Source organism: Phalacrocorax aristotelis, chromosome 2, assembly GCF_949628215.1.
Source record: "Phalacrocorax aristotelis chromosome 2, bGulAri2.1, whole genome shotgun sequence".
In the NCBI taxonomy this organism is placed as follows: Eukaryota; Metazoa; Chordata; class Aves; order Suliformes; family Phalacrocoracidae; genus Phalacrocorax; species Phalacrocorax aristotelis.
In genome coordinates this window covers 141,728,238-141,755,953 of record NC_134277.1, presented here as the reverse complement: position 1 = coordinate 141,755,953, position 27,716 = coordinate 141,728,238, and the positions used below count along the sequence as shown (strand labels likewise).

Below are 27,716 nucleotides of genomic sequence, written 5' to 3'. Positions count from 1 at the left end.
GGGGACTGAGTGTTCAACACATTGTGCTGCCTGCAAGCTTTATTAGTGGCTTCTGCTAAATCCAAGAATCCCATGAGAACAGAACTCCACATTCATATTGCTCCCTTTCTCTTAAGCTAGCATTCTTAGAGGATCAAAGTTATCCTGGCAAGTAACAGATTTTTTTTTCCTTTTTCAATGTAACTTTTATATTTTCTGCAAAGAACCAGTCATTCTAAGCAGAACCCAGAAAAATAAGCCGAATTCTAACTAAATGAGCATGGCACGTAGTGGAAGGCATAGCCATTTTCCCAAAATTAAAATCAAGCCTAAATTTACACAAAACACAGTTCTATTAGTCTGCAGCTGAAATTCTGGGAATTGCTACAGTTATGCATTGAGGTTGCTTTAGCACTGTGATATCTTATCATTGCACAATCTATTATATTAAAAGAGGCTTTGAATGGAAAAGTTATTCCTTTCCCATTGATTTTTGATCACTACTAAAAGCTATCAAAATACTATTTCTGCATTTAGGAAATCAATGTGTCTCAATAAACCTTAAAATTTGTCAGAATATCTCATTTTCTATGCACAGTAATTGGCTTAGTAACCTGTTTTCTCAGGCACTAGTTTTCCTTAAAATTTGAGAGGCAGATGGAAGACAATTCATCCTGAGACAATACCAAAAGAAACAGAGTCACTATCTAAGTCCTGAATGTCAGCTTCTCTTCTGTAGATATTACAGCATTTGAAGTGATGTGCTCTAAGAGTGACGTGAAAAGCCTAGAAAAGGGGACAGACAATTCCCAATTGTTTTTGCTATTGTTGCCAGTCTAAGGAATTGCTGAGGATACCTAGGTCACCACTGGACTCCTAAACAAATTCTACTCTGTATTACGTTTCACAGCTGCCAATTTCTGCTGTTCTGCTAATTCCTCTTGCATTTTCCACTTGCTTCTTCCTTGTGTTTTTCACACCCTATACAACAGGGCACTGCTGAAGAAGAATGTGCATGTGCCACTGAAATCTGACAGTAGAATGTCCAAGGGTTCTGTGAATCCTCTAGCCAGTGTTCTCCAATTTTATGTAAAGTGTCCCAGCAAGTGTTTTTAGCTTTCTGTTATGAAAAAGCCAAGCAGATGCTAGCCAAAGTGTATACTTCATATTAAAACCAAAAGAAAAAAAACCAAAACAAAAAAAAAAAACACACCACAAAACAAAACAAACAAAAAAACCCAAGAGAACTGAAAGAAAATTGGGTGGTAGATCAGTTTTCTTACCGCTCTTGATAGTGACATAATCACTGATTTGCTTGGCATCCCCATTATGTGTGAAAACAGGTGACAACACCCAATAGGGACATACTCCCAGAACTTTCTATAAGTGTACGTGGACTGAGAGCTAAAGAATATGCTTTTGTCACCAAGAAAAAGAGGGCTAATAATTACGGATGTGGGTAACTGTATGCTGAATGGAAGAAAGAGATAGCTGGTTCTAAATGACTAGTGCTGTTTTTCAGAGGTTTCCAATATTCCAAGTTTACATTGGTCCAGTGGATGAGGGAAACGTAGCTGAATTTATACTTCTGATTTTGTAGAGATCATCATGGGCAAGAATTTTGGGCTATTTTCTCTAATCTAGCTCTATGGTTACTTTATGAACTGTCACTACTGTAGTAACCACCCTCTTAGTTTCTATCTTAATTTGGTTAAAGGTAATCAGAACTTTATAGTATCAACAAAGATAATTAAAAACAAACATACCTGTAAGATGCCTCCTTCCAAATTTTGCCACTGAAGAAAGTTTCCTGCTGCATCAAATGAGGCTGCAATAAATTGAAGCTTTACATCCTGATGATGAAAAAGATAAATAATAAAACTGCCATAAAGTGGACATATACTTTTTAGGGACTGCTGTCTCATTCATTGATGCTTCCCTAAAACTTCTAGCATAATGCTTCATTTTTTCCCTCTGATTTTATGTTTTTAATCTAGGTTTTGGTAGTTTATTTAAAAAAAAAAAAAGACTTTAAAATTCTACAGCTCCACTGGCGGTGTGGAAAAAGTTCCAAAGCAACTTCTGTACAGGTAGGCATGTCCTAAATTAATCAGAAATCTACGCAGATTTCTACTGGGAGATCCCAAGGCTGGGATCTTGAGGCCTTCTAGGACTTTCAGTGTTAGGAAGAAGAACGAGTATTTTAGTTGTTAAAACAAAGAAGCTGCACTGCAACCTGGTTTAATTTAAAACACATGTTTTAGAATATGGCTGAAAAAACCTTATTATTTTATTTCTGAGTCAATAAGAAAACTTAAGATAAATTTGGCAGTATAACCAACAAACAGGTTATCACTAGCACTACTTACTTTCTGTGATTAGCTTAACCTGCATGAACTATTCCAGTTATTCTAATTTCACAATGAACCTGTAAAATAAAATGCTTTACTGTTTGATTCCTTCTTAGAACTATGGCAGTTACCAAGCTACTTAAGGAGTCCGTCCCTCCCAGTGATGGATATCTGACTTTGTTAACATTGAAATGGCTGTTTCTCCTCACCTCTTTTTTTTTTTTTTTCCTAATTCACTGTAGGAACAGGAAGAGGCTGGAGTAATAGACTGAATACATTGCTGAAACAACTCACTTTGTAGAGGTTTTTAACAGAGATATTAAGGTTGGTATAAATGAAATATGGATAGAAATACGTGTGTAAGCACCAGAAGGAACAGAAGGAAAGGGTTAAACACTACATAGCAATAATGAAGAACACTGTTCCCAGCAATAAAGCTGAGAAATGGGTTCTGATAAAACCATGGCTCAGAAAACTTATCAGCAAAAGATCATGTACCTTGGCACCAGAATAGCAGCAAAGTTACAGTACATCACATCCCCTCATTTTCCAATTAGCTTATCAGGAAAACTGACAAAAGATGTATATATTTCAAACAAGGGAAAAAGACAAAGACCAACTTTGCTCCAGATTTATGGAGACTGAAAGAAACAAGACTCTGAAGAAAGGACAATGCCAAAATAACTATTAACTCCTAAGGGGTATAAAAGATTTGTCCAATTACTAGTTCATCACTGCAAATTCAGAAGAACCTTGGGGACATAAGGAAAACTTAATAGCTGGCATCCCTCCTTTCTTGTGTCACACACAGTTGATCCTGGTCAGACCACTCCGGCAAGCACATCTTGGCCTTATGAGCATGTGGGTATGAGAGCATGAGCAAAATAAACATGTGAGCAAGTGAGTGTAAGTCAGTAAAGTCAACTTCCCCAGAGGTTTTCTACATAAATATCACCTTTCTCTTCCATTAGATCTCACACTGAGTTTCGTTACACCAACTGCCTAAAAATTATCTTTAGTGGAGCCACGTCTGCAATGAATCTAAACCTCTTTGTGATTATGTCCTCTACCAAATGTCTGTTTTCCCATGTCTACTACCCAACACCTACCTTATCCGTTCCTTTAAAACTGAAGATTGTAGGGAAATGATTTGCCTCAAGCACTTGGGATGCTAATCCTGGTTGATCACCGTAATATAGCCATGGAAGATTATGCCTCCTGAAAACAATTACAGTGTTTTCTCTAAAGAAACATAATGTTTTGCATCAAAAAACATTCAGAATAATAATTTCTATAAAACACTATTAACGACCAAAGTTATGGAAAAGGCAACTTACCAGAAGGCTATTGAATGAACAATGCCTAGCCTTGCTGTATTGACATAAATATAGTGAAATAAACCACAGGCATCAGTACTTGAAGAACTCAGTGAGTTCATATTCATTACACACATATTTCCAAGAGCTTGACATGCTGTTAGATTGGAGTACAACTGCAGTGGTGAAACACAAGAACACAGAAAAGTATTTATTTAGCCTTCGTTTTGGTGAGGCAGTCATAAAATTAATGTCATATTTAATAAGCCACTCCTAACACCTCATTTTTTACTTGAAAGTGATTTTGTTTTGTCAACACCTAATAATTCCTTCCAGCTTTTCAGGTTCCATATTTTTATAGGTCTGCAGATGGCAGCATGAAATCAATGCTCTCACTTTTTCAGTTTATTTTAGTTGCATCAGCTAGATGGTATGATGTGACAGAAATGTCAAAATCTGTATTTAGAAAAATGAAGTAAGAATCAAAATGTTTAACATCACTTAGGCTGTATGACAAAGACGACTCCATCAAAGACTAAGACTGACAACTACACTTGCATGTATCGTAAATATCTTCTTTCCAGTTTTAGCACTTCTTCTATTCTGCTGTTTATAAACTATGTTGTATTTATTTCATTGTTCAATTTTGGTAAACAAACCACTGCCATGTGATAGGCAGAAGTGATGCCTGGCCTCTGTTTGCAGTGATCACTGCACTAGTCTTAACTTGCCAACATCTATTGCTTTTGTGTGGGCCAGATCAGCAGTTGCATGTTTTGCTCAGGCAGCACCTCTGATGAGATGAGCAGGCTGAGGTAGACAAACAGGATAAATGTATGTAAGTGACGAGGATAGTCTCAGTTTGTAAAAAAGAATGGGATAAGTAGGATAATACATCTCAGACCTGTGTGTATGAGATGGTGATGGGAGGAGACACAAAGGTGATCTGGGAAAATACTGAACAGAAGTCTGCTGAAATACTGACAGAGAGAATGCCTGCCAGCCTGGAAGCTAAGCCTGGAAGCAGAAACATCCTTGAGAAGTGCAGCTGGGTACCTAAACCTGAAGACATCCTGAGGTACCATCAATAAGCACAAAACCAAGCAGCAGTAACAGCAACTTATTGTCTGGAAGGATAAAAAATAGTCCAGAAGAGAGGGAAAACATTCTAAGAAAGTAGAATCAGCAGCTGCTATTGGCTATTCTAGCTGAAAGTGCATTAGATCAGCCTAGAAAAACAAAAACTGGTCTGAGAGAATATAAAACATTATCACCTATTTTCTTCTCCAGGTGCTGTCCTCTGCCCCCTTAAGTCTCTGTGATATAAAAATGACTTATTTTTCACCCAAAATGGAGAGAGAATCTGTCCCTGTCTGTCTGTCTCTCTCCCACACATACACGGAGACCTCCCCCTGCACAAACTTTCCCACGAGCTCTCCTAGGCAAGTTATCGGACCATCACTGGGGACACCTGGCTGGCTCCAGACTCTGTGACACAGCGCATCTTTGAAGTGAGACTTTGTCTGCTGTCGATTTTGAGGTTCCACTTGTGGGAGCATTTTGGTAAGCACTGTACTGGTACTATTTTGAATAATATATATACATAGGCACAGTACAGGTGACCCTAAGTGTATTTGCTGCTTTACTAGTGATAACTTTGTAGTAACTTGCAATATTGAAATATATGCTTGCTTCTACCATTGTAATATATATATACTTCCTTTATTAATCATAAGTATACTCACTTTACTACCACTAATTCGTAGTAATCTGTAATAAAGAAATGTAGGAAATAAAGACTCTGTGTGCTTCTGTATTATGGAATTCTGCAAATCCACTGTTGTGATCTTTTTACACCCGCAGGTCAGGTCGTGACAGATTGGGAGAAAAGGTAAGGCCCGAGAAGTTGAAATCTGATTTTGAGAAGAGGAATACGGAAGGGAAATGAGGATGTGTGATAACAGAGTTGGTAAAAAGGAAGCAGAGGCACATCCTCTTCACAAGTGTGCATGATTCTGTTGCTGCAGCCACTCTTCCACCCATGGTTACTGCCACTCAAACCAATATAATGGCAAATAATGTCTGCATACATAAATCAAAGCAAAGCTAAAAAGGATGGTTCTGTGGTTATCCCACTCCATCACAAAACAAAATGATTAACTGAAAGCCAAATAAGAGGTAAAGACCAGCTGCCAATCAATACTAAATACGTAAGAAGTTAATTTTCTGAGTGATCCTTTACGGGGTATACTCAGTAACAGTTCACATACCCACTGAGTAGTGCAGGATTTTTTGTTTACCACCATTCCACTTGTGAAGATTCCAACCCTGGACACTTGCACTGACATTGCCTAGCGCTCAATATCCCTTCTAAACATTCTTTATATATGTTTCTTTCTTATCTACTGTCATCTCAAAATAAGATTCTTTACAAATAAGCAAGCTAACTTCCAAAAACTGAAGTGCCATGCTTTTATACAGAGTATCGCTTCTGTATTAAAAAAGCAAACTGCAAACATTAATGAAACTCACCCAACAGGCAGAGGCTGATGACTGCAGGTTTTTCTGAAACCATGCTGATGTCAGTGTTATACCCTGTAAATAAGGAATTGCGTCACTGTCTGTTCAGAACAATTTATCCATAACATAACAAATCTGGAGAACTATGTCAGCTGAAAGATGCTACTTATTTTTTTCTAAGAACTTTATGTCTTTGTAAATGTCTAAATCAAACCAGCTCAGTTAAAAACACAACCACAATGCAATAATTTGTTTTGCTTCACTAAATTAGACAAAATATACAGAACAAGAGCAGGAATATTTAACTTTTGAGTATAGAGTCTGTGACAAATGAGTTTTCTTTACTGCACAAGAGAAGTAATAATGATTTCAAGGGTAAAGTGTCGATCAGGTATTAAATTTAGCTAAGGACCAAATCTGCCAAATTAATTATTTCACAACCTGCTTTTTGTAACTACTCATATTTGACCTAAATACAGCTTTCATACATACTGTAAGCATCTGAAAAGACATGTTTTTGATAAAATATTATCTAGAAGACTTCAGAAAGCAAGACCAATATTTGCTGTCAGGAAAACTGAAGCCTGCTTTTTGATTTCTTTCAAGCAGTGGCCTTAAACTTTAATTCATTTGAGAACAAACCACATTTATTGACCACGTAGCATTTCCTGAATTTAGAACTACACGGAAAATGGTCCTAGCTTCAAGCAGATTTCACAATATTTCAATACAAGTTCATTAGCTAAAAGAATGAAAACACTTTAATTCTTCTCAATAGAACATATTTTCAATCATTAACTAATTCAAGGAATTCAACATTTTCATACACAATCTCGGATTGTATAGGTGTCCATTTTCTTCTATCAGCTCTAACCATCTGACAACTAAAAATGTCACTTCAATCTTTATATCTTCTTTCAAATATTTTATATGAACACCGATTTTGCATAGTTAAAAAAAAAATTAAAAAAGCCCAGAGGCTCTCATGGACTCTTCAGCATGTTTTTGTTATGTATGTGTGGGTTTTAAATGCATACAATTAATACAATAGACCACATACTACTTGTTTTGACACTAAATTCATGTAAATTACTTCCCTTTTTCAGTTTCCAAGAGCGCATGAATTTTCTTAAACCTATTACTCTGGAACAATGCTTGCCTTGTCTACATGTCTATACTCTATTTTGATGCAAACTATCTTGCAATCACTGTGATCAGACAACAAACCACCACCTTTGTTTTTCAGGACTGGAATTTAAAAGACTTACTGAAAGTAAATAATGAGATAGCTTGAAAATGTTTTAGAATAAATACACTTACCAGCTGTGCAAAACGAACAGTTGCAACTCCCTTTGGGGGTAAGCTGTCACTAGCACTGAAACACAATCCCCCAGTCTGAAAGAAAACCAACAACCCAGAAATAAAAAACTGGAAATTTAGACATTTGTCAACATAACTTTTCTTCTTCTGAGCTTCAATACAATAAGCATTCTTCTACTTACTAAAACGTTTGGGCTGCTGCAGTCACAAGACTTGCTTACATTGATGAATGTTTGTTCACATCTTCCACACCTATGGGTCACAAACATGAAGAATGCACTTAAAATGTAGTTACGTATGAGATTTAGTACTTAGTGAAAGCTGATTACACAGTCACTGTCAGCATCTTCACTAGTTCGAACTGAAATCCGAAAGATATTACGTAATTGTTTCTACTGTCAGAGAAGTAGAAAAGAACTGAAACAGTTAACTACCAAAATAAGAATTGTTTCTGCTTCCAATCCAAAGCCTGCTTGTAGTCACACTAAAGCAAAACAAGCGATCAAACCAAGCCACTGGTCACGTAAGGACTTCAGTGAACACAAAACATACGCAGTATGATATGGGTTTGAGGGTTTCCAATTCACTGCTTTTAAAACTGTCATCCCAAAGATACAGACTGTTCCTCCAGAATATTCAATTTAAACAGAACATGACACATTCAAATTTATCATCACAAAAGGAGAAGAATACTCACCTATTTCCTGATGCATCTGAAGCAGAGAAAGATGGCTCACTTCCATTACAATGCATGCACAGTGCTTCATTAAGCAAAATACCATCAATACTTCTTTCCACTAAGTGGAAAAGAAAAATAACTGTGATAAAATTGTATGATGCACAGTATGCCATGCAGGTTAATAAAAGTCTGAAAAAATAAAGTGTCTATGCAGATCTAAAATAAACACAAAGATTTTATTTAAACAAAAAATTAAGAGCATAACTTGCAAATAACATCCACTATAAATGCATGTTCATATATGTATACATGCATTGCTTATAGCTATGCACATGCAGTCTAGTTTTAATGAGAAATGCAATATTTCATATCCACTTTTGCTGTTCCCCTTTTATTTATTCAGAATAAAATTTAAAACCGAGACTTCACTGGAAAGTGAAAACTCGAAATATCAAGCTTATAAATTACTGGAAAAAATACCTTTCATTTTCATCTCACATGATTCATGCAATTGTCACAAATTCAAAGTTTCAAAACCACATCTTCCAGGAATGAAATCATTTGGCAAGATATTTCAAGTCTAATTATATAAAAAAAAGAAGAGCTACAAAGAGAATCAAAAGAATTATAATACTAGTGTTCTTTCTGCATGTTAAATTACAGAATCAGCTTTGCCCTCAATATTTTACCATAAAGGCTCGGAATGTATTTTATTACTCTCATAAAGTTTAAGGGAAATGATTTGGTATTCACTCTTTAACAGATTCCTTTCAAATTAATGACCTGGAAAACAATGATTCTCCAGTATACTCTGTTAGAAACGTAACCAAAGTGGACATTAGTAATACTTACTAAAAGAATTATAGGCACACAGAAAGTCTTTTACATCCTGTGTCTTTGAAAATAAGGAAAACTAGAGCTCCCAAGAGCTTTTTTGGTTTACAGCCTTGATGAAATTTATACCTTGCTCTTAGTTTTTTGCTATGCAAGATAAGCAAAAATATAGTTAACACACACTAAAGTTAAAATCAATTTACTGTGTCTACTGAAATTAATCTGCAACTATTAGAGAGCATCAAGAGGCAGAGATATAGGGAAGCACCTCGCAGGAAATCACAGATATAGGCATGTGTCTCAGGGAGGCATGAAATACACTGATACCAATGCATAGTAGTTTGTTTGGCTTGCTCAGGCTATTCTGCTCCACCTACTCATATATGTATAATTCTTGTACTGAGAAGTACCTACACATTATATCCTTCAAAACATTTAAATGTTTTTTCTTAGCTTATATTGACATTGTTTTTATCCAAATTGTAATGCCTCCACCCAGTGCCAATCACCAGTATTCATTTTTTGAATGTTTGCATAACAGCATTTATTGCAATGAACAACGGTACAGATTTATCTGCTGTCTTTCAGGAGTGAGGTTTAAGATCAAGAGGAATGTTCAATTTTTACAATAGATATGTAAACATATGTTAAATCTCCTTTCTTATTTAACAGAAGAGCATACCTTAATAAACTCAAACGTCTAAGATAAGCACTAATCTCTCATAACTTGCATATATTTCTCACCTAATATTTCATTATTGAGGCATTTACATTTTCCTTCTGAAGTTAGGCCTTTAGGGCAAGTAATACAATTCCACCCATCTTGAGTAACTCCACTCTAAAATAAAATACAAAACTATTATAATTTTCAAAAATATAGACATCATCAAATATCTGTAAAGAATGGCTGATCCAGATGTTATTTACCAGAAAATGTGTTCAGATACAACATAATCGATAACATTCATGAAGCTTTTAAAGAGAAAAAAGGCTAAACCTTCTGGCAAAAGTAATTCACAGAATCACAGAATGGTAGGGGTTGGAAGGGACCTCTGGAGATCATCTCGTCCAACCCCCCTGCTGGAGCAGGCACACCCAGAGCAGGGGGCACAGGAATGCGTCCGGACGGGTTTTGAATGTCTCCAGGGAAGGAGACTCCACAACCTCCCTGGGCAGCCTGTGCCACTGCTCTGGCACCCGCACAGCAAAGAAGATTTTCCTCATATTGAGGTGGAAATTCCTGTGTTCCAGCTTGTGCCCGTTGCCCCTTGTCCTGTCATTGGGCACCACTGAAAAGAGCCCAGTCCCACCGTCCTGACACCTACCCTTTAGATATTTATAAGTATTGACAAGATCCCCCCTCAGTCTTCTCTTCTCCAGGCTGAACAAACCCAGGTCTCTCATCTTTTCCTCACAAGAGAGATGCTCCAGCCCCCTGATCATCTTCGTAGCTCACTATTTGTATTCCTATGCAGACATAGACTAAAAAAAGCGTTCTTAACTTTTTCTGAACCCATTAGCTAGCACCCTTTAGTGAAGATAAGGGTTGATTAAAAGTGGAGGGTTTAAAAAAAGATACAGAGGTTCTACAATGAAAAAAAATCAATAAACATAACTGTATAAATAGACATATGTGCATATAAATACAGAGAAGTAATGGAAATGGAGAAGTCTTAAGTCAAGCAGCTTATATAACTGCATGGGATTTTACACTTACCCGAACAGTTCGCACCCACACTTATGTTATACCATGAAGTAGCTACACCACTAATCAAAACCAATGAGGAAAAAGAAGATAACTGCTCATCCTCAGGTGATACAGATGCTATTCCCTTCTCTACTATCATCATTTTATCTTTGCAGAAACCTTGCCGTAGGATCAAAGATGAGTACCACCGTTACAGGAAAGAGGAAGAAACAGCAGAATAGTCAAAACACCAATGGATATTTGTCAGTGTCTCTGTCTAACGCAGCAAGAAAATGGAAAGAATATGGAAATTCCTCACATTACCTATTAGCCATTAAGCACCTTATTTATGCAACTAAGCTGGTCTCTTGAGAGTTCTGCTACAGTTATGGGAGAGAAAGGAGCATTCAGGAAGGCTCTCTCCTGGAAAAGCTGTTTTTGCTGTGGAGAAATTATTTCTCTATCTACTATAGTAGGAAAAAGCTGGTTAAATCTGGTGCCTCTGGCTCAGTGCTGTGAATATGACCCCAAATTATACCTTAATTTGTCAAGAAAGGTAGAAAGAACTGACCAAACTACAAAGATATATATAATTAACATAATAGCAGCAGCTCATTTTGAAGTAAAAAGACAAAATATCAGGGACTATGAAGATACAGCCTAAGTATTACAATAATAGGATTTATATCAATAATCAAATAAGATACCTCTGAGCTGAAAAACATGTTTGGTATTCTACAAAACGGTGGTCTCTGGCCAAGGATAACATAACACGAAGCAGAAAAGAAAAGCAGTGGAAGGAACGTAAACATTTAAAATACTCTTACTTTGTCTGTTGGGTCAAATTTATAATGAAAAAAATGCCTGCAAAATACCAGTAATAAACACTTCTAAGGAGAAAGAAATTACTACCTGTAAGCATGGTCTTAAAAATTCCCAAGCAAAGACTAATAACATGCAGTCAGGAGGAAATTTAAAATTTACAAAAGCGTTATTATTATGGCAAAGTTCAATACTTACCATATTCTCTGGGCATTTTTCACAAATAACAGAGGACCCACCATTACTGGAAACCATCCTGTATCCAGGCTGACATTCACATGAGCTACCTGAAAAAACCAACCAAACAAATGTGCTTTTAGTCTACATAAAACTGATTCTTTTTTTCCACAGAATACTAAGAACAACTACTATTGTACTCAAGAGATCAATATACCATCATTTATCAGCAGTCCTGGTCAACCGGGGAGGTCCCAGACGACTGGAAACTAGCGAATGTGATGTCCCTCTACAAGAAGGGTCAGAAGGAGGATCCAGGGAACTACAGGCCTGTCAGCCTGACCTCAGTGCTGGGAAGGTCATGGAGCAGATCATCTTGAATGCCATTACACAGCACATGCGGGACACCCAGGGGATCGGGCTCAGCCAGCATGGGTTTATGAGAGGGAGGTCCTGCCTCACTAACCTCGTCTCCTTCTATGATAAGGTGACCCGCTGAGTGGATGAGGGGAAGGATGTGGACATTGTCTACTTGGACTTTAGTAAGGCCTTTGACACTGTCTCCCACAGCATTCTCCTGGAGAAGCTGGCTGCTTGTGGCTTGGACAAGTGCACCATGCGCTGCGTTAAAAACTGGCTGGATGGCCAAGCCCAGAGAGTGCTGGTGAATGGAATCAAACCTGTTTGGCGGCGAGTCACGAGTGGTGTTCCCCAGGGCTCAGTTTTGGGGCCAGTCCTGTTCAATATCTTCATTGATGATCTGGATGAAGGGATTGAGTGCACCCTCAGTAAGTTTGCAGATGACACCAAGCTGGGTGGAAGTGTCGATCTGCTGGAGGGCAGGAAGGCCTTACAGAGGGACCTGGACAGGCTGGATTGTTGGGCCAGAGCCAACGGTATGAGATTCAACAAGGCCAAGTGCTGGGTCCTACACTTTGGTCAAAAAAACCCCATGCAACGCTACAGGCTTGGGGAGGAGTGGCTGGAGAGCTGCCTGGAAGAAAAGGACCTGGGGGTGTTGGCTGACAGCCAGCTGAACATGAGCCAGCAGTGTGCCCAGGTGGCCAAGAAGGCCAACAGCATCCTGGCTTGTATCAGGAATAGTGTGGCCAGCAGGAGCAGGGAGGTGATCGTGCCCCTGTACTTGGCACTGGTGAGGCCCCACCTCGAGTACTGTGTTCAGTTTTGGGCCCCTCACTACAAGAAGGACACCGAGGTGCTGGAGTGTGTCCAAAGAAGGGCAACGAAGTTGGTGAAGGGCCTAGAGAACAAGTCTTATGAGGAGCAGCTGGGGGAGCTGGGGCTGTTTAGCCTGGAGAAGAGGAGGCTGAGGGGAGACCTTATCGCTCTCTACAACTACCTGAAAGGAGGTTGTAGCGAGGCGGGGCTTGGTCTCTTCTCCCAAGTAACAAGCAACAGGACGAGAGGAAGTGGCTTCAAGCTGTGCCAGGGGAAGTTAGGTTGGATATTAGGAAAAACTTCTTCACTGAAAGGGTTGTCAGGCATTGGAACAGGCTGTCCAGGGAGGTGGTTGAGTCTCCATCCCTGGAGGTATTCAAAAGAAGGGTAGACGTGGTGCTGGAGGATATGGTTTAGTGGTGGACTTGGCAGTGACAGGTTAGTGGTTGGACTCGATGATTTTAAGGGTCTTTTCCAACCTTAACGATTCTATGATTCTATGAATATAGATTACTACACAGACAAATAAAACATCTGAGTGAGATGTGCATGAAGATCACCTTGCTTTTTAAACATGTTCATGTTACAGTTTGTACAAAGATGTTTTAGGAACGTGTTACTAGGCTGACTGATATACCCGGAGGGAACAGTAACCCAGAGCTTCTGTTTTGGTGGGGTTTTTTAGACTATATCAGTTGGTCTACTAACAGAGATAATCTCTCCCTCTAAATCTTGCCACACTGCCATTCTTATCCCATCCTCTCTACAACACCAGTGTTGTATGTTTGTATACAGTTTTCATCCTTTGAATAGGAAGCCAGTCCTAGAAACAAAACTTGTTTATATGCAAAGGTTTTTCAAAATGTAACTGCAGTTTGTAAAGCTACTTTAAACTCAAAGCTTTTAAAATTGTGCATGGGGATCAAGCTTTATATTGAATTGTTTTCAGTGAATAACAGAACATACTTAGTGTTTTCTGTGAATAACAGAACATATTCTGTATGTTTAGTATAAAATTAAAGTAAACACTACTTTCATGGCACATCATAGTGCACATCTGCTAGTGCTCAACAATGTGTTTTTCAGAAACATTTTCAGTCTCACTACCATAGACCTCTCTCTGTATTTTTAAACACATATGACAAACAAAAATTGATCCTATGTACTAATAAACTGCATTTATTATTTAAGCTTATTGAACTGTGCATGTAAAAATCATGTAAACTTCTGTAAAAACTTTTATAACCTTAAAGTAAATCCTCATGAGGCCAGATTTACAGAAACAACATTAGTTGAAACAATCAACCATTCATACTTAACTGTAAAGAAGAAAAAGCCCCATAGGATTAAACCAATGAAGAGGCTTGAGTAGTTACATTCCCTGTGAAGATACCTAAATTTTTACATGTGTTGCTTGAGAGCAGAATCCACAGTGATGAACTAGCCATGGAGTGCATGGGCAGACCTGTGCAATCCCAAGCGGAATTCAGACAAGATGCAAACAGCAGACTTGAGTGGCAGATACCTACACTGCCACAGTCAGATGCTGTGGAAAAAATTAAGTCCTCGACCTCTCCCTGGAATTTCTCTCTCCCTGAAGCCCTTGATTTAGAGGAAGATTCAAGCCTAAAAAAGAGTTACAGATCTGGATGCCCACATTATCAGGTGGTCTGAAAACTATTACAGTGCATTTTTCTGCAAATAAACTATGGGGTTACTCTTTTAAGATACTGTGATGTTGGAGGAGGAGGAGGTGACCAGCTTTTATGCAGCAGTTGTGAACAGAGCCATCCATATCACTGCATCTGACTGAGGCACCAGTTCTGAAGAGATGCTGTTGCGTTTTAGTCTCACATTTGTTTCTGTACACACAACACTGAACTCCCTCTTCTCTTGGGCTGTGTCTTTATAAAGGATGGACACTATCATACAATCTTATCTCCTAAAGAAAGTGAATTACCATCTGTATTTTTGATTTAGTACTGTCAAGGCACGTTGTGTATGCTCCAGGTTCCCATGTAAGACTTAGATTAGTATGTGCACAGCTTGATGATCTCAGATACTTAACATCTCAGACATTCAAGTTCTGACCAGGAGTTTCAGCAAGTTACGGAAGTGTTCGAGAAATTCAGGGCCCTACAGAATTTACTGATGAAAATGTGAATACCTGTAACCATACGAATACCCGAGAGAAGAACGATTATAAAAAAAAAGATGTACAGGCATTTCTCTGGGATCTCTCTCTGAACACAAGTATCGAAGTTATGCTGTGGCCACTTATGTCCTTGAAAGATCCTGGCACCTTTTGCAGCTGTTTCAGGCGTACCCATTATCCCAAAAAGTGCATTTGTTCACCCAGTGTGCAAAACGACAAACTACACACAGAGTGAAGGTATTTCATTAAATTCATTTTTGTGCAAAGATGGGTGCTAGGTGGTATCTCCACAAAGCTAGAACCCCTCACCAAGAAACTACAAGGTATTTATATAGTTACATGTGTCAGTCACAGCTGATATCCACACACCCCAGCTAATAATTGGTTAATTTCTTTCTCATTTCAACTTAAAGGTACAGCTCCCTTTAAATTTTCCACATATACTCAGAGAGTAAGGGGCTTATTTGAGTAGGGGGTTTTCTGGCCTGTGGGCACGATTTTTAGTATTATAAGATTAATATAATAGCTCATAATGAACTATTATAATAGTTCACCTAAAAGAGACTTATTTTTAGTTCTTATCAACATCTAATTATAGTTCTCTTTGACTATACACTTTATCACCCAGTTCTGAGCGTCTTGTGAGGCGGGATGTTTGCTTTGATCAGTCTCTCAGCTCTCCTCCAGGAGACCTGCTTTACAGTTGTAAAAAAAACGCTTCCCTATTTCTCGGCTCCCTTCTCTGGCCGCCAAATCCTGTTTTGCCAGGCTTATTATTATCGCTTAGTGGAAAACTCCATTTTCTCCGGGATATCACCCCTGAGGACAGTTCTTTTACCGCCAAAACCTGAGCCCGGATTTTTTTGCACCCCCAATGGCGGGGGGCGGATTTCGGCGAGGCGGGGGTGCCGCCTCAGCCCCGCCAGCCCCGGGCCGCCCTGCCTCACCCCCCGCTCACCGCCGGCGCTCTGTCGCTGGTGGGCGCCGCAGGGCCCGCAGGCCAGGCGGGAGATGTCGAAGTACCGGGTGCCGCCACAGCCGTCGGGTCGCTGCAGCGGGAGGGAGAAGCCGCGGGTGGGCGGCATCGCCGCCGCCATGGCCAGCAGCGGCAGAAGCGTCGCCATGGCTACCCGCGGCCTCCCGCGGCCCGCCCCCATTGGCCAATCGGCCCTGGTACGGCGAGCGAGAAGGGCCCGCCCCAGGAGGCGAAGCGTTCGTGGTGCGGGGCGGCGGGGTAAATCCGCCGAATTGGTGTTCATATGAAACATTTGAAAGATATAAAGATTGAAAGGACATTTTTAGTGTGTTATTGCACCTGGAGAGGAAACCGGTAACAGGGCAAATACAAAAAACACCTAGAGGAACAGATAGATGCACAGCCAGTTACCCTGTTTTGCTTTTTCACCTGCCAGGGCGCTCTTGTTCATGTTCCCTCAAACGTTACCAAAAACTTCGCAGGGCGCTTCACGTCCTGAGTTTTAATTGTTCTTCACGGCCCCTTTCCGGTGTGCTAATTAACTACCATGGTTCTCTTTACTAACGTTGCTTGGAAGCCTAGATGCTTATCACACCAAAAGCTTTATTCCTCATTGGAATTCTTCTAGTGGGTTCAACAAGTTTTTAAAGGCTGAGTTACTAGGTGAATCTACCCTAAACAATACAGACTTTTGTCCAGTAAAAATGGAGCAGATAAGTACAGAATAAGCTTAGAAATACAGGGGAATATATATATAAAAACCAGGGAAGGGCAGGTGGGGTACATGCTTGGATAAAGTTACTGCCTCCCCCTTCCCTGCACACCGCATTACACCTTTCCTCCTCCACCCCTCCCTGCTCTTCCTCCCAAAACCCAGGCTTGAGCCAACTCCGAGTCAAGTTAGCTCTCTGTAGCCGCCAGAAGAGAGACAGGGGTTACAACTCCCTGCCCCAGCGCTTGAGGGACACACAGGCTCAGGCCAGCACCGGGCTCTACCAACTCGCTTTCCGCTCTGCACCTCCACCTCAGTTCAGCACAAGCACTGAACCTAACGGACACAACAGACGGCACCAAACCCCGCCGTGGGGCGGCGGGCACCGAGTAGTCAGACACACACTCGCCCCAACCACCCCTTCTACGCGCCAAAGTGGCGCGTATGCTTATTTATAGTAAAGCGGCTCAAGGAGGTGCATACGCATGCGCAGAACAGGAGGGTTTCGACCGCCACCTTTTTCGCCCCGCCTTCCGGGGCCCCGCGCATTCGGAGCATGCGTGCGCTGGGCGGCCGGCTGCGGAGGGACGACCGGGCCGGAAGGACTCGTGCGGGTTCAGACGCAGGGGCGAAGGGGAGGGGGTCGCGCAGGCGCAGTCGAGCCTCTCCCCGAAGCGTTGGGGGGGGGGGAAGGACGGAGGACGCCATCTTGGTGGTGCTGCGCCGGGATCAGCGGGCGCGGGGCTCGGCGCCGAGCCCCTCCTGGCGGCGTGTCCGGTGGGTGGATGGCGTGAGGGGGGAGCCCCCAGCTTCCTGGGGCGTCATCTGGAACCCAGGGTGCGGGGTTGGCGGCGGCAGCCGGCTCTCGGCAGCTTGGCCCTCGCGGGACGGTGGCGCGGCGGTCCCCTGGGCCGTGGCCGCCTCATGCCCGGCCGCCCGCCCCTGTCCGTCGCCTCCTGCCGGCCCTCTCCCCCCTTCTCCCGCTACCCCTCTCCCGGGACCGCGGGGAGGCCGGCCTGCTCCGCGGGGGCCGGAGCACCTTTGGCGCGGGGCGGCCTCTCCCCCTCGCCCCGCTCTTTTCACCCGTCTTTCCCCGTCCCACCGCTGGGATCTGGGGTTTAGAATAAGAAATAGTTTTCTGATCCACCAGTTATTCTCATGTTGGTCCGGTTTTATATTTGGGGCATTTCTGTGGCTGTTCTTTCTGGCTTGTGTGCTGGCTGCATGCAGACTATGTAATCTCTCAACGTTGCGGTAAAAATACTAGTCTAGTGCAGGCTTAGTTTCCTACAATGTTGGCGAGTTGGGTTTTTTGTTAGTGACATTTTAATGGTACTTGGAATTTGCTGAGGCTGTGGAAATATAGTACTGTTTTCTAGTGAAAACTCAGTTCAAATATAAAATTTCTTAAAGTAGTGTGCACACTTCTGTGCTTTTAAGTTGGTGGCATGAAGTTGTCAATATCTTTGTTATCCTAATCCTCGTTCTCTGAAGTCCTTGCTCAGTTAATGAATTTCCCTTAGTTTTGTGTGGCACTTTCATCCCAAAGGAACTCTTTTTGGTCATTCACTTTAAATTGTTGGATGGCTTGTCTACCCTTTCTGCCAATGCTCGATTGTCAGTAAAAGCATGTTTCGAACTTGCATTTCTGTTTGTGGACTTCTTAAATATCACATTATGATCCGGAATCGCTGTGTCTAGTTTTCACCACTGAAAGTTGTATGTTGTATCTATGGTACTTCATGGAGAACTTGCCGTTTATCACCGAAGAAATACTGAGGAGATCTGTTCTGAATGCTGTTTAAAATTGAGATAAGGATGCAGAGTTGTGAAATTCAGAAATACTACAGATTAAATACATCACGAAGTAGCAGGGCAGCGGATTTGATTTTTCAAGACACGAAGGTCCTATAAGGAAATTCTGCCCTTGAATTCTCCTTGCTTTTTGGCATTGCCATCACCTCTGTTGAGAAGATGCATTAAAAAGTGTACTGGGTCTGGCTGGGATGGAGTTAACGTTCTTCACAGCAGCCCGTATGGTTCTGTGTTCTGGATTTGTGGCTAAAAGAGCATTTACAACACATCAGTGTTCTGGCTATGGCTGAACAGCGCTTGCAGAGTGTCAAGGCTTGCTCTTTGTCCCCTACTCTGCCACCCCAGTAAGTATGCTGGGAGTAGGTGAGAAGCTGGGAGGGGGCACAGCTGGGACAGCTGACCCCAACTGACCAGAGGGATATTCCATGCCATGTAACATCATGCGCAGCAACAAAACCTGAGGCAGAGGAAGAAGGTTTTTGTTTGATACTTTCAGGGTGTTTTTTTTGTTGTGTGTTTTTTGTTTTGTTTTGTTTTTTTGAGGTTTTTTTTTTTTTACTGGCTTCCAAGGTGGTGGTTGTCCGGAGGCAGGATAGGCATCAGTCAGCCTGTGGGAGGTGGTGAGTGATTTAATTTGATTAACTTTTTTCTCTTTCCTTCACCGATTAAACTGTCTTTATCTTGACCCACAAGTCGTCTTGGCTTTGTTGTTCCTATTTTGTTCCCCATCCTGCTGGTGGGGATGAGGAGTGAAAGAATGATCAGCTGTCTAGGCTTTGGATGCAGGCTGGGATCAGTGCACCACAAAAATAGAGAGCAGATGATCTTCAGTGCGGTTATGAAATAGGCAGTTGGTTTTTGTTTGTTTTGTTTACAAAGTGCTGATGTAGAAGAATCGTAGAATCCGTTAGAGAATTTGGGCTTTGCTCTTGTTTAGCTAAGCTCAGGTGGAGCAACAGTTACTGTGATCAGTGGATAACGTGGCACCAGGATCTAGTGCTTTACCTTTGTTGTTGAGCCAGGGGTTTGTACAAGGGATGTTCTCAAACACTTGCCATTGGAGTGTTGGGGCCTTGGTTTTTTTAAAGGGATGTAGTAATTTGCTACAGAAGCTTGTGTTTGTTCTGAGAGTACCGTGTAATGTGTTGTTGTTAGATAATGTTGAAAATCAGGGCATGGTCAAGTCAGTGTATGACAGTGATTCTTACATTTGAAGGGCAGATAGGGAAAATCAGTACTGAAGTTTGCTTTGTAAATTGAAGTTTCTCCTTGCTGGATATTTTTGCTCTCTCATTTGATTGTTTTCACTGTTTACACTGAGTGCAGTGCTGGACTGGTGAGTAGCATAGTCTTGTGACCTTTGAAAGCAGGTGGATTTCAGAAGAATGGACACATACGGTAATCTTGAGATGGACCTACGCCTCTTTCAAGGACTCGAAAGAATTGAATTGAGAGTTTTCCCCTCAATTGACAGTAAATCTGTTTCATTTCAACAGTTCAGTGTGGCACAACTGATGACCAAGTAACCTCATCACGTTTTCATCATTTGCAGAAGTCAACTTAAATTTTCAATTTCTTTTGCTTCTAAAATGGAAACAAAAAGATGCAGTGCATAGCATCTTGGAACGTGGAAGGAGTTCTTCGTAGCATCCCAAATTGTGGGTTCATTACGTGCTTGGCTTTAATATTAGCCACTGCTAAGGATGAGCTGCAGCAGTGTAGCAGAGTATGTAAAGCGAAGTACAGATATCAGCCATTAATTATGTTTCATTTTCTTTCCACAGTTAAGTTGATTTTACAGAATTTATCAGGTCTTCAAAGCAGAAACAGGTAAGCTGCCAAAAGCTTAACACTTCTCACTGAGTATTGTCACAAGATCGTACACGGCCTTTTTTTCCCACAGACTTGTGGCTGCGAACTAGGATATGCTCTCCTGAGTGCGTGTGGCTGCTGCAGTTAATACTCTGACTACATGAAAAAGACAACATTTTTGAACACTGAGAAAACATAATGTTATTGAACAGAACTGATCAGTGGGTAGAGCAACTTGTCAAAGCAGTAAAGACATCACTGTTGGTGAATTACGTCATTTTCCAGTGACGTAGTTATCCTTTTTCCTTTCTCCTTTTATCATCTAGTATTTTCTGTGTTACCATCACAAGTGTCCTGTTCGAAATTAAACAGGATTTTTTTTTGTTCCTTAGGACTGGGCAGAAATCTCTGGCATACAGTAACTATGCCGTGAAAGACACTAGGTGTTCTTTAGGTATTGTGGATGGTGAGGAGTGACTTAGGTGGATTTTGTTGCCCTTAGGATAGGGAATATTGATAGACTTGTGCACACGTGCTGGTGGAGTAGCTAACTGTTCTGACTAATCAACTTTCAGTGAGTCTTGTTTTACTCTTGTTCTTGTGAACTTGCGGGTTTTTTGATACCTTCTCTCTTGATTGAGACTAGGACGTTCATTAAAAAGGCTCTAGCTTAAGTGTTAAGATACTGTAACAGCTCAGTACTAAAGACGTGCTATCATGTGTACCTTTTTGTCTGCAGGTGATTTTTGCTGTGGGTTGAGCTCAGCATGGCTGTAGTCATCCGTTTACAGGGGCTTCCTGTTGTTGCGGGTCCTGCAGATATTCGTCGTTTCTTCTTGGGATTGAATATTCCTGATGGAGGTGTGCATATTATTGGAGGAGAGATTGGGGAGGCTTTTATTATATTTGCAACAGATGAAGATGCACGGCGTGCCATGAGCTGTTCAGGAGGGTTTATCAAGGACTCGCGCATAGAGCTCTTTCTCAGCAGCAAGGCAGAAATGCAGAATACCATAGAAATGAGCCGGAAACGATTTGACCGTGGGGGACGAGAAACTATGTCTGGCTCTAGAAGAACAGGTGCTAACGGTTCTGGTGCATCAGGTGTTGGAGACATTCCACATCTAGTCACGCCATTTCCAAAAGGAATAAATAAACCTGGTTATGGTCCGCCAAATCATCCGGAGGCTGGTTTCCATACCAATGGCACAAGACGCGGTGATATAGGTATGCCTAAATCAAACTACCAGTCTAGAAAGGATTCTCATCCCTTTAACCCAGACGATCTTTACTTATTTCTACGTGGCATACCTTACTCTGCAACAGAAGAGGAAGTACGTGCTTTCCTTTCTGGGATACGTGTGGATGGGGTGATTCTGATAAAGCATCGCAATGGTTTGAACAATGGTGATTGCTTGGTAAGATTTGCTACGCCTGGTGATGCCTTAGAAGGACTGAAGCGTCATAGACAATATATGGGTCAGAGGTTTATAGAAATAAGCCCATCTACAGAGGAACGGTGGATTGAATATGGCGGGAGGGTAGACATGCCAAATGAAATTGATCACTTTTTGTGCGAAGACCGTTCTCCAAGAGGTTCAGGCTACATGCATTCAAGGAAGCATTCTCATTCAAGATCACCAAGGAGACAAAGAACACGCTCTCGTTCACCTCCCAGCCAGGAATATTACATACACTTAAGAAATCTATCTACTAATCTGGAGAAGAGAGATTTGAGAGCTTTTTTCGCTGATCTGGATATATGCAGCAAACAAATCAAGCTTCTAACGGATAAGCATCAGAGGAGGACTAGAGATGCCTTTGTGATGTTAAGGAGTGAGAGAGATTATCAGGCTGCATTGGAATGTCATAGAAAGGTTCTTCTCAATCGTCCCGTTTACATTTTTCCAATTTCGAGAAAGTCAATGTTGAAAATAATTGATTCTTGTGAGAGGAAAAGATCACAGGACAGAGATCATCCTGGACAGGCCGTACCAGAGAAAAGTTATCGGGAAGGTCATTCCGGCCCCAAGATGTGTGTTTATGTAAGGAATTTTCCATTTGATGTGTCAAAAATTGAAGTGCAAAAGTTTTTTGCGAGATTTGATGTTGATGAAGATGATATTTACTTGCTCTATGATGACAAAGGAGTTGGGCTGGGAGAAGCGTTAGTGAAGTTTAAATCTGAAGAACAAGCCATGAAAGCAGAAAACTTAAATCGCCGAAGATTCTTGGGGACGGAGGTATTAATAAGACTTATATCTGAAGAGCAGATGCAAAAGTTTGGTGTAACTGTACCATTGTCTGCACCAAATGAGATGCAGAGTCATTCACATCCGTATGACAGAGGTGAGCTTTCCCGTCCGGTTGGTTCACCATCTGGGCCACCCCAAGGGCCACCCATGCATTCCTTTGGTCCCCCTGGGAACTTTAGGCATCCTTCTGAATTTAGGCATCCCCCTGAGGACTTCATGTGCCCTCCTAAAGATTTTAGAGGTCCACCACCCCTCATGGATTTTGGTGGTGACGGTGAACCTTTTGGCAGAATGGAGTTTGGGAATAATAAAATGGGAAATTTTCCTGAAGGAAGATTTATGCCGGATCCAAATTTCAGTGGTGGTTCTGAACGTGTTGTTCCTATTCGATTGAAAAATTTACCTTTTAAAGCTACTCCTAATGAGATTCTGGATTTTTTCTATGGTTATAGAGTCATACCAGAGTCAGTTTCTGTACAGTATAATGAACAAGGATTACCTTCGGGTGATGCCATCGTTGCTATGACAAACTATGAGGAAGCTATGGCTGCTATTAATGAACTGAATGATAGGCCAATTGGTCCACGAAAAGTTAAGTTGAGCTTGCTGTAAAGGAGGAAAAGATGCTCTAGAATAAAACATTCTAGATTTCAGATTTGACAGTTATTTCCACTTTTTTAGTTACTGGAAGATGCAGAAGAAACTGTTTTCATCAACGGTTGTAAATAATTCCTAGTTCAGTTGTTTAGCTCTTGGCTGAAATATCTGTATGGTTAAGATATGAGAACTGTATTGTGCCTACTTCTTGTGGCAGAGAAGAGCCCAGAAATTCTGGAGGACATTGAATGTCTTACATCAAGGTATAAAGGCATGGAGTTATAATGCTTTGGGGTTTTCTTTTGTGTTTTTTTTTTTTTTTTAAAGTTTGCTTTAGTTCCATGTCTCATGACTTTGCTTCAAGTAATAAAAATGTAAGTGCTGGTTGACTGACCACACAAACGGTTCAAATAGAAGAACTTCAGTACTACTGCATTAGTAGATAACGCTTCTTACTGTCGTTAGCATAATAAAATTTAAAAATTACTTTTTTTTTGTGTGCGTAAACTGTTCAGGTTTTGTTTGGTTTCATGTGGTTGGAGGCATTCCTGTTGAAAAAAGAGCTTCCTGTTCACATTAGCTGGCTTTGCAACTTTTTTTAAAATAAAAAAAGAAATTGCCATTAAATGTGTGTCTTACATTTAAAACTTATGTAGTTAATAATCTCATCTATTATGCTCAGCATAAATGGGTCTTGGTGAGAATGATGCTGGCTGCTTCCTCTGAAAGAGTGAACTTAGAGTTTGTCAATGCAGCGATGAATACATAGTCAAGAAAGACTGCAGAAGCTGTATGAATCAGTTCGATAGGCCTTCTCATTCTCCTCCCTCACTAGTACCTTGAGGCAGACAATGAACCTTGGAATTTAATTAAGAATTCTGACTTCAGCTTTTGGAGTGGTCTTTGTTTTATCTCCATGTGCCTATAATGTTGATATTGACTTGCTAATGATGCCTGGATGCATTTTGGGTCAATCTCTGATTAGTTTTACCTAACATCTGTCACTGGCAACCAAGTTGACAACCAACCATGTTATTTTCTTATGTAAGAAAATAAATGTTTATGTTAGTATTTAGAATGCTTTGATTGGTTTGGTACCAGCATATTTAAATTTTAGGAAGAAATTAAACTTAGTCTGCTTGAGGAAAAACTCCATCTTCAATATTCAGGCTTAGGAGGGAACTTTGGTTGTGTGACTAAGGACTCTAGCATTGTTGACATTGCGACTGTACAAGATAGTACCTGGAGTACTAAAGAATTTTGTGAAATTTTAGTCCCCCCTCAAACTAAGACAATAAAGTTGCAACTTGGTGATGAAAACTTGTTTTAACCTTTGCTGGGGCAACACCAAAAAACCATATGTTCATAGAGCAGTCGAGGTTGGAAGGGACCTGGAGGTCTCTAGTCCAACCCCCTTCTCAAAGCATCATCAACCAGAAGAGGTTATTCGAGGCCTTGTCTGTTGGATTTTGAATGTTTCTAAGGAGAGAGACTCCACAGGCCCTCTGGGCAGCCTGTTCCAGTGACTCCTCACCCTCACTGGTAGTCAAACCTTAATTACTTTAAGTTATCATTAGTAAACTTTCACGTAAACCCTATTAAGTAGAAGCAAACAAAATCAATAATATGTTTTTGTTCCATAATTTCTAAAAGGCCAGTGCCTCATTTCTTCTGCATATTATGTCATCTGTTTTAAGTGCTAGAAAAAGAGCATTTTGAATGAAAATGACAATGCCAAGTCTGTATATGTAGATTCCTCTGAGCAAAGAAACTTAAATGTGGCCAAATTTTCAAATTCCACTTACATACTTTTTTTTGCTGTCTCCTAGGAATTAGTTTCAGAAGTGTACTGTTCTGAAACCTCCTGTGAATTTAAATTGAATTAGAATTTAAAAAATCCACAACAAATTGGCGCTTTTATTTCATAGTCGCTATAAAAGAGATGAAGGAGATGGAAGACTTGCAGGGAAAATAAAGATGTGTTACAAGAATCCTCAAAATAAACTTGTCCAACCAAGTCATGTTGAAAACTTCATTGTGATAGTTTTTGTAAGATGACATCATCTTTACTACCGATTCTTGCCTCTGTATCATCAGCTGTTTTGTAAATGTGAATGCAAGTAACTTTTCCAGTTAATCACCTTTAGATGATTTGTTCGTTTTAAAGTTCTAGCTACTACACAACATGACATTTCAAACACTGAAAAAAAATTGGTAAACTTTTTACTACGCTTCTAGAGTAGTGTTGGTACACACGTGAATTCTTGTAATTAAAAGGATCCGGAGGCTGGAAGGATAGGGGAATTTAGTAGGTGTTTTGCTGGTTAAGTGTGAGATTAGCTTTTACAAAAAGCATTGTCTGTTCTCAAGAGTTTGAGTACTTGGTGACAAGGTACCATTAATTTTTGGGCTGGTGAACTTTTTTTGTCCCCTAGTGAGTGCATGAAGAGAGTCACAAAGCTTATAACAGCAGAGGTCGTAATTAAGGCATGTCAAAATGTTTTTTGTTCACCCTACAGATAATCTGTCTTTAATTTAAAGCCAGATTAGACTACTCTAGGTTTCTCTATGAGATGTCCAATTGACAGGCCAAAAAGGTGGTGTTTTTAAAGGTCTATAAAGACAAAAGCCATACTTCAAAGTACACATAGATCATCTGAAGCAGAGGGAAATGAGGAAAGGATGCCAGTGCATCAGTTTAATAAGAAAATTAACAGGACAGTTACAGCTGTTGTCTTGCTAGTATGTTTTGGTTGGCGTTTGGGGCCCGTCCGTGTGTTGTGTTCCCCCCCCCCCAAATGGGATGTGTAGGTGTATATAGAGGCATTATATTCTCATTCTGCCTGAAGCATGGTGTTGTGAGAACATTTCCTAATAAGCATTTTATAACTTTAGGTATTTAATGGTTTGGAGGCACTGTATTTTCAGTATAAATGACACATCAGAGACAGTCTGTAATTACATGGCTTGAATTACTGCTCTTCCTTTTTAACTACCATCCTTACAATAAAAGAACAACACAGGACATGCTGCAGTTTGTGGTGTTGATATAGAATGCAGCCAGATTCCTTAGTTATGCTTGCTCTGAGGTTGCTTTTGCTACCATTGTCCAAAAATTATGATTTAAAGGAGAACAGTCTCTGTCATCAAAAGCTAGTAATGGTGATTGCATATAGAAGCAGCTTGAGGCATTCAGGAAGGCCATAAAGTATGACAGTCAAGATACAAGAAGATAATCCTTAGTCCCAAAGGCATGGGCCAGCATGTTCAATGGAGTGGCAAAATACTCTTAGCAAGAATGGATACAAGCCTGCATCACCTACGTGTCAGTGGTCAAAAATATATGTGAACAAATGGAGTACTGTCAGTCTTGCAGTCAGCACTTAATGCCATGAGAAGAATCTTTGCAAAAGTGTCTTTAGGTTGTATTTAATTCTGTAATTACATTTTAAATTCTTTTTCTAGCTTTAAAATACATTAATTAGTGACGACTTCATCTACAGTTTTGACCTCATACAACGCTGTCCAGTATGCAAACTTAAAGACATCATATATGCAGGACAAAGTTGCCCAGCACTGTATTTTTCTCCTTCTGTAAGTTTTTCTGTAATTCCTGAAGTTGACTTTTTTGTGAGGTAGGGGAGGAGAGGGAATTTGAAGCTGCTGAGGATAAAAAAATTCTCTTCCTTCACCCTAGCTATTGATCTTTTAGTGGTAATTTTCTAAGCACTGCTTCCTTTTTTATTCAGAATCCGTCTTTAAAGGCATAGTACAGAAATAATTGCTATTTGCATATAGATGTATTATATGAAAACCTGGTGTAGTTATGAAGTTAACTGTCTGTTTTGGATGGCATGGCTTCATTGAATATGAAATGATAAAGTAGTGACCATCATAATTGTGGTGGTGTGATAGAAGTATTTATTGAAGTGCCCAACTTGATGAAATAGACGGGAGTGAGTTACCTAGATACTTTTTAAGTTTTGGCCATTAGTATTCTTGTCAACAGTAGTTCAATGTCAATCGTATGTAATTCTGGTGGAAAACTATTTTCTGGGTTTAAAACAGAACCCTAAATTGTGGTTTTTTCACTTCCATTTTCATCACATTAATTTTTGGCAAAACCTGTTTTTTCACCTGTCAAAACAAGTATGCATCGCATGCTTTGCATCAGCAGGCAAAGGCAGCATCGATAATAAAAATGCACTTCCTGGTTTATTCCCTTAACTGAAAGACAGTTTGGTTAAACTTAAGATTCCCAGTAACAAGTTTGAATTCTAGATTTATACATGTGTTCCTGCTACATTTAGCAGATACTAAAGCTGGAGATAAACAGTACATTAGCAGCTTTCTGGCAGACAACAGTATGCTATTCAAAAATGAACACGGGTGACCACCATCTCCAAACAGGATAATTACACTCAAACTGTGTCATTTCTTTGGTGGAACTGGCAACTGAATCAACCAGTTAAACACAAGAAACTTGAACTGTATACAGCATGTCAACTAACATAATAAATGTCAACTATA

The 27,716-nt window shown here is 40.4% G+C and overlaps 2 protein-coding genes across 4 annotated transcripts in view; one reads left to right on the top strand and one right to left on the bottom strand.

The window, feature by feature from the left end:
* Positions 1-16,191, bottom strand: part of TMEM67 (transmembrane protein 67) — a 36,035-nt gene extending 19,844 nt beyond the window's left edge. Inside the window, exons 1-10 of one of the 3 annotated variants that reach the window (XM_075085390.1) lie at positions 15,978-16,191; positions 11,707-11,795; positions 9,744-9,837; positions 8,184-8,283; positions 7,669-7,738; positions 7,487-7,561; positions 6,179-6,241; positions 3,668-3,822; positions 3,440-3,548; positions 1,746-1,832 (exon numbers count right to left, since the gene is read on the bottom strand). In XM_075085390.1, the coding sequence (XP_074941491.1) occupies positions 1,746-1,832; positions 3,440-3,548; positions 3,668-3,822; positions 6,179-6,241; positions 7,487-7,561; positions 7,669-7,738; positions 8,184-8,283; positions 9,744-9,837; positions 11,707-11,795; positions 15,978-16,176 (1,041 nt within the window). In that variant the 5' untranslated portion in view covers positions 16,177-16,191. Of the gene's footprint in view, positions 1-1,745; positions 1,833-3,439; positions 3,549-3,667; positions 3,823-6,178; positions 6,242-7,486; positions 7,562-7,668; positions 7,739-8,183; positions 8,284-8,645; positions 8,701-9,743; positions 9,838-11,706; positions 11,796-15,977 lie in introns of those variants that run through there. The other 2 variants (XM_075085391.1, XM_075085392.1) reach the window with 2 other exon arrangements.
* A 1,091-nt stretch (positions 16,192-17,282) lies between these two features.
* Positions 17,283-23,669, top strand: RBM12B (RNA binding motif protein 12B). The gene is made up of 3 exons (XM_075085397.1): positions 17,283-17,484; positions 20,307-20,352; positions 21,074-23,669. The coding sequence occupies exon 3, from the start codon at positions 21,102-21,104 to the stop codon at positions 23,199-23,201; it is 2,100 nt and encodes a 699-aa protein (XP_074941498.1). The 5' UTR covers positions 17,283-17,484; positions 20,307-20,352; positions 21,074-21,101; the 3' UTR covers positions 23,202-23,669.
* Positions 23,670-27,716: the final 4,047 nt, after the last annotated feature.